This window comes from Coregonus lavaretus (assembly GCF_964263955.1).
Source record: "Coregonus lavaretus genome assembly, chromosome: 16".
Classification (NCBI taxonomy): domain Eukaryota; kingdom Metazoa; phylum Chordata; class Actinopteri; order Salmoniformes; family Salmonidae; genus Coregonus; species Coregonus lavaretus.
Genome location: NC_140003.1, coordinates 22,089,860 through 22,103,335, shown reverse-complemented (window position 1 = coordinate 22,103,335; position 13,476 = coordinate 22,089,860). Strand labels below are relative to the sequence as shown.

The 13,476-nt window shown below is 47.5% G+C and overlaps 1 protein-coding gene across 1 annotated transcript in view; it reads right to left on the bottom strand.

Moving 5' to 3' along the window:
• Nucleotides 1–997: 997 nt before the first annotated feature.
• The window catches only part of LOC311144057 (voltage-gated delayed rectifier potassium channel KCNH8-like), a gene marked incomplete at its 3' end in the record, with an annotated part of 201,314 nt that continues 188,835 nt past the window's right edge, over nt 998–13,476 (bottom strand). The window contains exons 11-15 of the mRNA XM_084179997.1: nt 11,625–11,839; nt 3,425–3,681; nt 2,297–2,397; nt 2,151–2,203; nt 998–1,975 (exon numbers count right to left, since the gene is read on the bottom strand). Of these exons, the coding sequence (XP_084036123.1) occupies nt 998–1,975; nt 2,151–2,203; nt 2,297–2,397; nt 3,425–3,681; nt 11,625–11,839 (1,604 nt within the window). The remainder of the gene's footprint in view (nt 1,976–2,150; nt 2,204–2,296; nt 2,398–3,424; nt 3,682–11,624; nt 11,840–13,476) is intronic.

Genomic DNA, 13,476 nt, shown 5'->3' with positions numbered 1-13,476 from the left:
TCATAATTTTTTTCTACAAAACCTTTTCACATATGTTGACACTGGTATTATGCTGGAGATAATGAAAATGATGTTGAAAAGTGGCGGAGTTGCCCTTTAATATCTACTCTACAGTAGCGTTGTCTTCATGTTTTGGTGGGTTCCATGTGTCTTGTAAGCTCACTGATTGTCTTGAATTGTTGAATATTGTTGGAGGGAGAGAAACAATGGTGTGTAGGCTTTACTATGAATGCTGGATCGACACTGAGGGTGTCATATTATATTTAAGACCACAGTGCAAGTGTGTGTGTACTTTGTGGAGATAGTCTAAGGGTGGCATCCAAATGTAACAAATCACCCTCCATATAACAAGTAGCAGAGAAACATGTCCCAATGTATTTAAAGAGAAACTCTGAAGGAATATTAAATAGTAATATGAAGTAAATTAACTCCATATTTGAATCAGCCATGCTGATATCCAAGCAATATACGTTAATATGATGTTAAATCTACATGACAGAGACTGAATAAGAGTTTACATTTCCAGTCCTATGTCATGTCATGAAGGGGTGGTAGGTTGGGAAAATCTGGCAAGGGCAACATGCACTCTATGGAATCAGGAGAGGAGTAGGGATAGGGATGCACATTTAACTTATGACATCGCAACGTCCACAGATAGAGAAGGATGTGTAGCTTTAACATGACCAGAACATGACCAGAACATGGCCAGATCGCCTGATCAGACTACCGTTAGATTATGTGTCATGCTACTGTCCTGGTGGGGTCTTTTTCAGTGATGCCATTGGTTTCCACCCACAGTTAGTATTAGCCCATGACCATCTCACTGTTTGTGTGTTCAACTGTTTATCTGTTCATTTGTCTATATGTCTGTCTGTGTGCATATCACAGGTTCAACGTTGCTCTCTGGACCAGCAGGCTACATTTTCTCCTCTCTTCTCCTCTTCTCCTTTTCATTCACTCTTCTGCTGTTTCTTCTTGTATGTGATTTGCCTCTCTGTCACAGAGCTGACCCTTCCTCGTCGATGTAGCTGATGTGTTCCATCATCTGGGAGCATCCCTCGCCCCTCTCCCCTCCCCACTCCTGCATCTCAAGCTCCAGGTGTCCTGCCTCGAGCCTGGAACCCCCCTGCGTCTCCCCCCTCAGAGAGTCCAGGGTGAACGGCCCCGGGAAGAAGGGCGAGGGGTTAAGACAGGACGTGGGCGGGATGAGGGTAGTGGAGGAGGAAAAGGAGGGGCTGACCCCCCTCAGCCTATGGTCTCCAGGTGAGGAGGTGAGTGACGGGGGAGCAGAGCAATGGGAGGAAGGCAGGGGCGGGGTGTCCTGGGAGGGGGGCGGGGGGAATAGGCCCCTGCTGTGGCTACTGTGGCTGCCGGGTCGAGAGTGGTGGGGTCCCTGGCAGGGAGAGCAGGAGGGTGAGGAGGCAAGAGACAGTGAGAAGGAGAGGTTGGGGGACGGGGTGCGGGAGGCAAGGGGAGGACGGTCCTGGACAGGGAAGAACCCGTTGCTAGAGACCAAGAGGTTGGAGTGGTTAGAACCGTTGGAGAGGTGGATGGACCCCTCTGTGTCTCCTGTACCAGGGGAAGGGGGGTTGGAGTTGAGTAAGTCCTTGGAACATCTCCCTGGGGAGATTGGAGACTGGGCCTGGGCCTGGGCTGGAGGCCTCTGTGGAGGCGGGGTGGGGAGGAGGCAACCTGGCAGGTCCACCCTTCCTGTGTCAGTACTGTCCACGTCCAATAGTGAGCAGGACTGCGGTCGCTGGGGGTGGGGTTGTGGGAAGCAAGGCGGGGCTGGAGGTGGGACCACCAGAGGTGTCCTGGAGGACGGTTGGCTGGCACTGCTGGGGGGTGGAGTCAAGATGGGCGTCATGGCCGTCAGGATTGGCTGAGGCGCCACGAGGAGGAGGGGTCGGAGCAGGCGGGTCATTTCCTGTAGTTCCTGGCTGAGCTGAGAGACTTGCTGGGAGAGACTGCTCATCTGTGGACACAGACGAGAGATACGTGAGTGTGACTGACACTGGAATATTAGTGTTTTTACGTATTATGTTACTATATATTATGTTTTAAGATTCATGGCAAGTAATTTTTATGTTTTTATGGATCTAGGACTCCCTGAAAACAGTGATGGTTCTTGACCAACTAGAACCACTCACCTCGTCACTCAGCTTAGAGACACTCTGCTTGATCTCTGACTGCTCCTGGATCCCTACACGCGTGTGCGCGCACACACACACACAGAGAGGTAAGTACATGTTGGAGAGAGAGCAGCAACAGACTGATGGAGAGAAGATTGTATTACCTAGTCCTGGGGATGGTGGACCACTGTGTAGAAGACTGGAGCTAAACTCAAACTTCTGGGTTGAGTTCACATTTCTCTCTGTCTCAATATCATCCACAAACCTAGAGGGAGAGAAAGAGAGAGAGGGGGAGAGACAGAGGGGGAGAGAGTGAGGGGCGAGATAAAGAAAGAGGGGAATAAAGATGAATAAAACACAAAGAAAGAGGGGGAAAACAGCTGTCAGAGAGGAGTGGAGGATTTCAGCCTATGTTCAGCCCTGTCTTCCTCATCCCTTCTCCTGTCCTATTTCCATTTCTCCCCCTCTCTACTCTAGGAGGTCTCTTCTCTCTCCCTCTGGCACCAGATGTTGTGTTCAAACAGCAACACAGCTGCCACCCCACCGAGCACGTCGGGGTTGGGCTTCTCACGCAGGGCTGGCAGGCGGGCTGCGCAGTGTGCTGAACACACACACACACACACACACACAAACACACACACACACACACACACACACACACACACACACACACACACACTGCAGCCAGGTCACTCAAGATCCAAAGTAATATTCGACATCCTTCGGGGTCGGGAATCGCCTTCAATACCGGCCACTAGGGGCAACGGTGAGAGCTATTACCATCAAGTAGGCTCTGGTTAAGGTAAGGGTTAAGGTTTGGGATAGGCTTAAAACAAAAAAACTAAAAATGAGTGCCTAGCACTGGGATTGAACCCGCTAGCCTCGGTTTCGGAGCACTCTCCGACGTTTATCCCTGTAAAATGTTTTGACAAACACTGGATTCTGAAGTCAATTTCACAATTTCGTGAGATCTTGTTGCATACTGAGCCTGCTGCCTGGTGTGGAGGGAAATCCACACTCCCTCTGCTGGGACCCAATAGCACCGTCTGTTAGTTGCCATGGCAGCCTGACAGGCACTGGAGGATCGAGGCTTGAGTGTTAATTGTGTACTCTTCAGTTCCAGTTCCTCTACCAGACACCATGAAATAGACAAGTCTAATGTATTACAGCAATTAAATCCTCTGCCTGAGATTAAACCAGTTTGTTAAAACTGTGTACAAACTGTGGCGTATGATTTGTGTGTGTCTATGTGTGTGTGTGTGTGGGAGTGAGTCTGTGTGTGTTTCTCCTACCTGGGACTAAGCTCCGGCGGTGCGCTGCTGAAGCTGACCACAGGTATCTGCAGGGTGGCGGGGCGGGTGTGTTCTGAGGGGGGGCGGAAGGGCTGAGGGGGCAGCAGTGGGGAGCGCAGGGGCGAGTTAAGAACCCTGGTCAGACGTAAAGGGGAACGGGGGGCACACGACACAGAGCTCTGCTCTTCATCACCCTCCTCATCCTCCTTAATGGAAGAGAGCTTCTTTACCAGGCCTCCATTACTCTCCCAGTCCACCTAGAGAGAGAGAGAGAGAGAGAGAGATGAGAATGGTATATCTGATAACAGGTAATCCTATACAGATGGGTACAGGTAACTGCCAAAATAATGGAAACACTTAAGTAAATGAGGGATACAAAGTTTATTGAAAGCAGGTGCTTCCACACAGGTGTGGTTCCTGAGTTAATTAAGCACTTAACATCCCATCATGCTTAGGGTCATGTATAAAAATGCTGGGCAGGCCATTATTTTGGCTACCATGGCAATGCCCCCATAGATGACAATGCCCCCATCCACAGGGCACGAGTGGTCACTGAATGGTTTGATGAGAAAATTATGTAAACCATATGCCATGGCGGTCTCAGTCACCAGATCTCAACCCAATTGAACAATTGAAGATTCTGGAACGGTGCCTGAGACAGCGTTTTCAACCAACATCAACAAAACACAATTTCTCAAGGAAGAATGGTGTCACATCCCTCCAATAGAATTCCAGACACATAGAATATGTGCCAAGGTGCATTGAAGCTGTTCTCGCTCGTGGTGGCCCAACGCCCTATTAAGACACTTTATGTTGGTGTTTCCTTTATTTTGGCAGTTACATGTAGTATATCCAGTTCCTTCAGATCTGCAAAATATGAAATGGTATTATTGTTAATGTTCTCTGACCAGTCTAGTGGAAGGAGAAGAGAGTGATCCATTCCACAAGAAGACCAGCCAGTACAGTAGGTGCAGTAACAACAGAGTACCAGTGGGAGGAAGACTTGTACAACTCTACTCCTAGCTTCTCTCTCTCTATGAGTTTGTGTATGATGGATCCATTCCTCACGCACTTTTGTCCCTCCCTGCCCCCTGTCACCTTCTCCTAGAGCTGGCCGTGGGGCCACACTGAGCAATTGGGGGAGAAGGGCCTTGGTCAGGGAGGTGGCCAAGAACCCGATTGTCACTTTGACAGAGCTCTAGAGTTCCTCTGTGGAGATTGGAGAACCTTCCAGAAGGACAACCATCTCTGCAGCACTCCATCAATCAGGCCTTTATGGTAGAGTGGCCAGACGGAAGCCACTCCTCAGTAAAAGGCACATGACAGCCCGCTTGGAGTTTGCTAAAAGGCACCTAAAGACTCTCAGACCATGAGAAACAAGATTCTCTGGTCTAATGAAACCAAGATTGAATTCTTTGGCCGGAATGCCAAGCGTCACGTCTGGAGGAAACCTGGCACCATCCCTACGGTGAAGCATGGTGGTGGCAGCATCATGCTGTGGGGATGTTTTTCAGCGGCAGGGACTGGGAGACTAGTCAGGATCGAGGGAAAGATGAAGGGAGCAAAGTACAGAGAGATCCTTGATGAAAACCTGCTCCAGATCACTCAGGATCTTAGACTGGGGTGAAGGTTCACTTTCCAACAGGACAACGACCCTAAGTTTGAGAGAACAGCGCCGGAGAAGATGGCTGCCGTTTTACAGCCCTCTAACCAATTGTACTATTATGTGTGTTTTTCCGCGTTATTTGTAATTTATTTTGTACATAATGTTTCTGCCATCGTTTCTTATAACCAAAAAGAGCTTCTGGATATCAGGACAGCGATTACTCACCTCGTATTGGACGAAGATTTTTTCTTCAACGAGGCGGCCGCGAAGGATATCATACAGACACCCGACAAGGCCCAAATCCCCGTCATTCGCATGAGGAAGAGACGGAGATATCGTGGACGTAGGTCGGGGTGCCTTGTAAGGATCCGACGGCGAGCGAGTAAACTGCCGCTCCCATCAATCCTATTAGCCAATCTTCAATCATTGGAGAACAAATTGGATGACCTAAGATTACGGTTATCCTACCAACGGGACATTAAAAACTGTAATATATTATGTTTCACCGAGTCGTGGCCGAACGACGACATGGATAACATACAGCTAGCGGGCTATACGCTACATCGGCAGGATAGAACGGCTGACTCCGGTAAGACAAGGGGTGGCGGTCTGTGTATATTTGTAAACAACAGCTGGTGCACAAAATCAAATACTAAGGAAGTCTCGAGGTTTTGCTCGCCTGAGGTAGAGTATCTTATGATAAGCTGTAGACTACACTATTTACCAAGAGAGTTTTCATCTATATTTTTCATAGCTGTCTATTTACCACCACAAACCAATGCTGGCATTAAGATTGCACTGAATGAGTTGTATAAGGCCATAAATCAACAGGAAAACGCTCATCCAGATGCAGCGCTCCTAGTGGCCGGGGACTTTAATGCAGGGAAACTTAAATCCGTTCTACCTAATTTCTACCAGCATGTTAAATGTGCAACCAGAGGAAAAAAAACTCTGGACCACCTTTACTCCACACACAGAGACGCATACAAAGCTCTCCCTCGCCCTCCATTTGGCAAATCTGACCATTACTCTATCCTCCTGATTCCTGCTTATAAGCAAAAACTAAAGCAGGAAGCACCAGTGACTCGGTTAATAAAAAAGTGGTCAGATGACGCAGATGCTAAGCTACAGGACTGTTTTGGTAGCACAGACTGGAACATGTTCCGGGATTCTTCAGACAGCATTGAGGAGTACACCACATCAGTCACTGGCTTCATCAATAAGTGCATCGATGATGTCGTCCCCACAGTGTCCGTATGTACATACCCCAACCAGAAGCCATGGATTACAGGAAACATCCGCACTGAGCTAAAGGGTAGAGCTGCCGCTTTCAAGGAGCGGGACTCTAACCCGGACGCTTATAAGAAATCCCGCTATGCCCTCCGACGAACCATCAAACAGGCAAAGAGTCAATACAGGACTAAGATTGAATCGTACTACACTGGCTCTGACGCTCGTCGGATGTGGCAGGGCTTGAAAACTATTACAGACTACAAAGGGAAGCACAGCCGCGAGCTGCCCAGTGACACAAGCCTACCAGACGAGCTAAACCACTTCTATGCTCGCTTCGAGGCAAGCAACACTGAAGCATGCATGAGAGCACCAGCTGTTCCGGATGACTATGTGATCACGCTCTCCGTAGCCGATGTGAGTAAGACTTTTAAGCAGGTCAACATTCACAAGGCCGCAGAGCCAGACGGATTACCAGGACGTGTACTCCGAGCATGTGCTGACCAACTGGCAAGTGTCTTCACTGACATTTTCAACATGTCCCTGACTGAGTCTGTAATACCAACATGTTTCAAGCAGACCACCATAGTCCCCGTGCCCAAGGACTCTAAGATAACCTGCCTAAATGACTACCGACCCGTAGCACTGACGTCTGTAGCCATGAAGTGCTTTGAAAGGCTGGTCATGGCTCACATCAACAGCATTATCCCAGAAACCCTAGATCCACTCCAATTTGCATACCGCCCCAACAGATCCACAGATGATGCAATCTCTATTGCACTCCACACTGCCCTTTCCCACCTGGACAAGAGGAACACCTACGTGAGAATGCTATTCATTGACTACAGCTCAGCATTCAACACCATAGTGCCCTCTAAGCTCATCACTAAGCTAAGGATCCTGGGACTAAACACCTCCCTCTGCAACTGGATCCTGGACTTCCTGACGGGCCGCCCCAGGTGGTAAGGGTAGGTAACAACACATCTGCCACACTGATCCTCAACACGGGGGCCCCTCAGGGGTGCGTGCTCAGTCCCCTCCTGTACTCCCTGTTCACCCATGACTGCATGGCCAGGCACGACTCCAACACCATCATTAAGTTTGCAGACGACACAACAGTGGTAGGCCTGATCACCGACAACGATGAGACAGCCTATAGGGAGGAGGTCAGAGACCTGGCCGTGTGGTGCCAGGACAACAACCTCTCCCTCAACGTGACCAAGACAAAGGAGATGATTGTGGACTACAGGAAAAAAAAGAGGACTGAGTACGCCCCCATTCTCATCGACAGGGCTGTAGTGGAACAGGTTGAGAGCTTCAAGTTCCTTGGTGTCCACATCACCAACAAACTATCATGATCCAAACACACCAAGACAGTCGTGAAGAGGGCACGACAAAGCCTATTCCCCCTCAGGAGACTGAAAAGATTTGGCATGGGTCCTCAGATCCTCAAAAAATTCTACAGCTGCACCATCGAGAGCATCCTGACTGGTTGCATCACCGCCTGGTATGGCAACTGCTTGGCCTCCGACCGCAAGGCACTACAGAGGGTAGTGCGTACGGCCCAGTACATCACTGGGGCCAAGCTTCCTGCCATCCAGGACCTCTATACCAGGCGGTGTCAGAGGAAGGCCCTCAAAATTGTCAAAGACTCCAGCCACCCTAGTCATAGACTGTTCTCTCTGCTACCGCACGGCAAGCGGTACCGGAGTGCCAAGTCTAGGTCCAAAAGACTTCTCAACAGCTTCTACCCCCAAGCCATAAGACTCCTGAACAGCTAATCATGGCTACCCGGACTATTTGCACTGCCCCCCCACCCCATCATTTTACGCTGCTGCTAATTATTTATGCATAGTCACTTTAACTCTACCCACATGTACATATTACTTCAACTACCTCAACTAGCCGGTGCCCCCGCACATTGACTCTGCACCGGTACCCCCCCTGTATATATAGCCTCCCTACTGTTATTTTATTTTACTTCTGCTCTTTTTTTCTCAACACTTTTTTTGTTGTTGTTTTATTTTTACTTTTTTTGTTAAAAAGAAATGCACTGTTGGTTAAGGGCTGTAAGTAAGCATTTCACTGTAATGTCTGCACCTGTTGTATTCGGCGCATGTGGCCAATAAAATTTTATTTTATTTTATTTGAAGCACACAGCCAAGACAATGCAGGAGTGGCTTCGGGACAAGTCTCTGAATGTCCTTGAGTGGCCCAGCCAGAGCCCAGACTTGAACCCGATCTAACATTTCTGGAGAGACCTGAAAATAGCGGTGCAGTGATGCTCCCTATCCAACCTGACAGAGCTTGAGAGGATCTGCAGAGAAGAATGGGAGAAACTCCCCAAATACAGGTGTGCCAAGCTTGTAGTGTCATACCCAAGAAGACCCGAGGCTGTAATCGTTGCCAAAGGTGCTTCAACAAAGTAAAGGGTCTGAATACTTATGCATATTTCAATTTCTAAAAACCTGTTTTTGCTTTGTCATTATGGAGTATTGTATGTAGATTGATGAGGGAAAAAAACAATTTAATCAATTTTAGAATAAGGCTGTAACCTAACAAAATGTGGAAAAAGTCAAGGGGTCTGAATACTTTCTGAAGGCACTGTAGATCTCATCCACTATCTAAACATAGAGCTTGTACCTGAATCCATATCCATAGGCCTATTCAGTAAATGTGGTAATGAATGGGTGTGATATTTCAGGCAAGCCAACATCCGTCTTTTCTGTTGTCTTCTCTTCTCTTCTTTCTGATTTCACTTTGATCAAAGACATTCTTTCCTTCCTCACTCTCTCTCTCTCCTTTCTTCTACTGTCATCCCCCACTCCCCTCATATCAGTTCGCCCTTCACAGCAGCGTGTCTATTTTTAACTCCCACTTTCTAATCTTAGCTCACAGCCCCGAAGGCAAGCAGGGGCTGCTTTACTGTGCGGGGGTGGGTGTGTATCCGTGCCTGTGTTCCTTCACATTCACATTATGTGTTTAATGTATGCATACCGTGTGCAGACATCCATGGCCACAAGCATGCTGGAATGCAAGCAAGCGTGTAAGTGTGTGTTTAGTCAGAATGTTTAAGAATGAGTATTCATCTGCAGCCTTACTAGACTGTGAGCATGTGTGCACGTTTGTTAAACAAACGTTTGCGTATGATGCAGTGTGTGTGTGCGCATGAAAGCAAGAGCGCGCTCGTGTGTGTGAACCCCAGTAGGTTGTAAGAAAGTAGCGGGAGCGAGCCTGTTTCTGTAGTGTGAGGCAGCTTGATGTACCAGTACACCCCCTGGACAGGACACTAGTCTATCACAGGGCCTTACCCCAAATCTATCTCCTTAATGCTGAGTGCCAAGCAGAGATGCATCAGGTCCCATTTTTACAGTCTTTGTTATGACTCGGCCAGGGATTGAACTCACAACCTTCCAATCTCAGGGCGGACATTAACCACAAGGCCACTGAGTTAGTATCAAGGAAGTTGGTGGTACCTTAATTGGGGAGGACGGGTTCGTGGTAATGGCTGGAGCGGAATTAATTCAGCAGCCTCCGGTGGTGTGAATGTGTGTGTGTGTGGTTACTGCATGTGTGTGTAAGTGTGCCTATGCGCACACTACAGTGTGCACAGAACCGACTTGTGTACCCAGTACATTGTGTTCCCTCCAGTTCCTAAGTGAATCAGCAGAGACAGTGGAGAGGGAATACATTCATTGCTGCTTTCACAAAGTGCCCTTTTCCCAAACCCAAACCCTCCTCCCTCCAGCACTACCCTAAATAAACAGGGGCAAAGTGCACATCGTATTCTGGTAGACTATCAGTATTCAGACTGTGAGGTGGTGTTTCTGCAGTAATTGTTTGTTGACAATAAGAAGAGCATCCCTGATGAAGGCTGTTGTTGTTCCTGGTTTGTCTTGGCATTCTCCTCTCTCTCTCTCTCTCTCTCTCTCTCTCTCTCTCTCTCTCTCTCTCTCTCTCTCTCTCTCTCTCTCTCTCTCTCTCTCTCTCTCGCTCTCTCTCTCTTTCTTCTCCTCTTCTTTGCTGGGTTTTACATATACAACATAAACTGTAAAATCTGCAGCTAAGAAGGAAATGTGGACTGCAGTGCACACTCCTGGCTGCATAATAAGCTCTTTGGATGCTATATGAGAGACATAAACAAACATAAACACGCATGCATACTGTACATGTCCACACACACACACACACACACACACACACACACACACACACACACACACACACACACACACACACACACACACACACACACACACACACACACACACACACACACACACACACACACACACACACACACACACACACACACACACACACACACACACACACACACAAACAAACACAGCCTTTGGGGCTGTAAGCTAAGATTAGAAAGTGGGAGTTCCAAATAGACATGCTATACTGTGAAGGGGGGAGGCAAACCTTTCGTGTGTGTTTGAAGGAAGTGGTGGAGAACAGGAGAAAAAAAAGAAGAAAGAGCACTGAGCCCTTCCTCCTTCTCCTCCCTCCTCCTCCTCCCTCTCTCCTCCACTGCCTGGGCTATTTGTATCAGGCAGGATCCAATCTTAGCAGTACCTGCAGGGGACACAGCCAGTCAGCGAGAGCCCCTGACTTCCCCCGCGCTATTCTTAGCTCCAGCACACACTCCAAACCACTGAACGCTGCTATTCCTGTCTCGTTGAGTTTGACTCCGCTGCACATGGCCAGCCAGATCTGTGCGTAAGGAGGGGTGTGTGTGTGATAGAGTGTGTGTGTTCGTGTATTTTAAGGAAGGAGAGGGGAGGGGGAGTAGTGATTATGCATACAATGCATGATGTGCCCTGTGAAGGTCAATGTCCCCTCAGGCAAGTCCCTCAGAGTTTTATAATGCAGCACTAGCAGATAACACAGAGAGAAGAGAGGGACTCCATTTTGTTACTAGTCTCACCACTGTCACACAGAGAGACAGACACACACACATGCACGCAGACATGTGTGATGGAAAATGTTATGCTTGTGCTTTTCTAATAACCCATTTCTGTGTTCTATGTTTGTGCTTGTCTAATAACCCATTTCTGTGTTCATGCAAGTGACTGATTGAACGTGCCTGGGAGGAATCCTCACTATCAGTAGAGCAATCACACAGACAAACCCATACCTCCTCACTCAATATTCTCTGTTGATCAAACAAACCGGGTACAGCTGCAGGCTGTACGCCTAACAATGTACTAGTGTTTGTGAGTGTGCGTGTGTGTGTGAGAGAGTGTGTGTGTGTGTTTCTGCGTGTTTGTGTGTGATATTGTACATGTGTATGTGCTTATTTTTACTGCATGGGTTTGTTTATTAGTGTATGCCTGCATGCGTTGCGGTTCTACTCACGTCAGCTCCGTGGCCCTCTCTGAGATTGTATGTGAGGTCGTGTTGTATCTCGGAGATGAACTTCTGTGCGTACTCTGGGTAGAGCCTCAGCACCTCCCTCAGCCCTTTCAGACTGATGTACTGCAGGTCACAGTAGGTCAGGGCCTTCACGTTGGCATTGGTCTTAATCACCTGCTCCTTGGTCAGAGAATCACTGCCGATCAAGTCCCCTTTACCTGGGGGTATGAAGGAAAAAACACACACAGGCAGGCACACACACACACCTGTTAGTCTCTTTGAAACCATCACATGCAGTCTGTGCTTTTGATTGAGCTTTTCCAATTATTCCAACATCAGAAAGACATATTTTATATAAGGCTATTTGTGTCATATCATGAAAGGGTTGGCAGTGGACACGGTGTGTATGAGTGTAATTTGTGTGTGTATGTTTGATGCACTCATTAAAAAGCCCTGTTTAATTATGAAAGTATATTGAATACATGTATACAGTATGGATGATGATTATTAATAGTAGTGCCCCAAGGTCATTAAGCATACCGGTATGTAATTGGGTGCTCTTTGTTTCATTGCACTAAATAAAGGATGAAAATGTGTGTGTGTGTGTGTGTGTCTCCATGCGTGTCTGTGTGTCCATGTGTGTGTGTGTGTTTGAGGTAATGTGGTTGGGTGATGGACAAAGCCGACTGCAGCACAACAGCACAAAGGAAGCCTCTACATCTCCTCCCTCGGAGGAGGGAGGGAGGGAGGGAGGGAGGGAGGGAGGGAGGGAGGGAGGGAGGGAGGGAGGGAGAGAGCCCCAGAACAGCAACACAATTAGACCCAACCAAATCATGAGAAAACAAAAAGATAATTACTTGACACATTGGAAAGAATTAACAAAAAAACTGAGCAAACTAGAATGCTATTTGGCCCCAAACAGACAGTACACAGTGGCAGAATACCTGACCACTATGACTGACCCAAACTTAAGGAAAGCTTTGACTATGTACAGACTCAGTGAGCATAGCCTTGCTATTGAGAAAGGTCACCGTAGGCAGACCTGGCTCTCAAGAGAAGACAGGCTATGTGCACTGGCCACAAAATGAGCTGGAAATTGAGCTGCACTTCCTACCCTCCTGCCAAATGTATGACCATATTAGAGACACATATTTCCCTCAGATTACACAGACCCACAAAGAATTCAAAAACAAATCCGATTTTGATAAACTCCCATATCTACTAGGTGAAAAACCACAGTGTGCCATCATAGCAGCAAGATTTGTGACCTGTTGCCACAAGAAAAGGGCAACCAGTGAAGAACAAACACCATTGTAAATACAACCCATATTTATGTTTATTTATTTTCCCATTTGTACATTGTTACAACACTGTATATAGACATAATATGACATTTGAAATGTATTTTTTCTTTTGGAACTTCTGAGTGTAATGTTTACTGCTAATATTTATTGTTTATTTCACATTTGTTTACTATCTACTTCACTTGCTTTGGCAATGTTAACATACGTTTCCCATGCCAATAAAGCCCTTAAATTGAATTGAATTGAATTGAAATTGAATTGAGAGAGAGAGAGAGAAAGGGAAAGAGCAAGAACGAGGCGTGAGAGAGAGTGACAGCATAGTCGTCAGACTGCTTAGTCCTCTTTTATTATAACCCACCTCGCAAAATGGCTTAAGGACAACAAAGTCAAGGTATTGGAGTGGCCATCACAAAGCCCTGACCTCAATCCTATAGAGAATTTGTGGGCAGAACTGAAAAAGCGTGTGCGAGCAAGGAGGCCTACAAACCTGACTCAGTTACACCAGCTCTGTCAGGAGGAATGGGCCAAAATTCACCCAACTTATTGTGGGA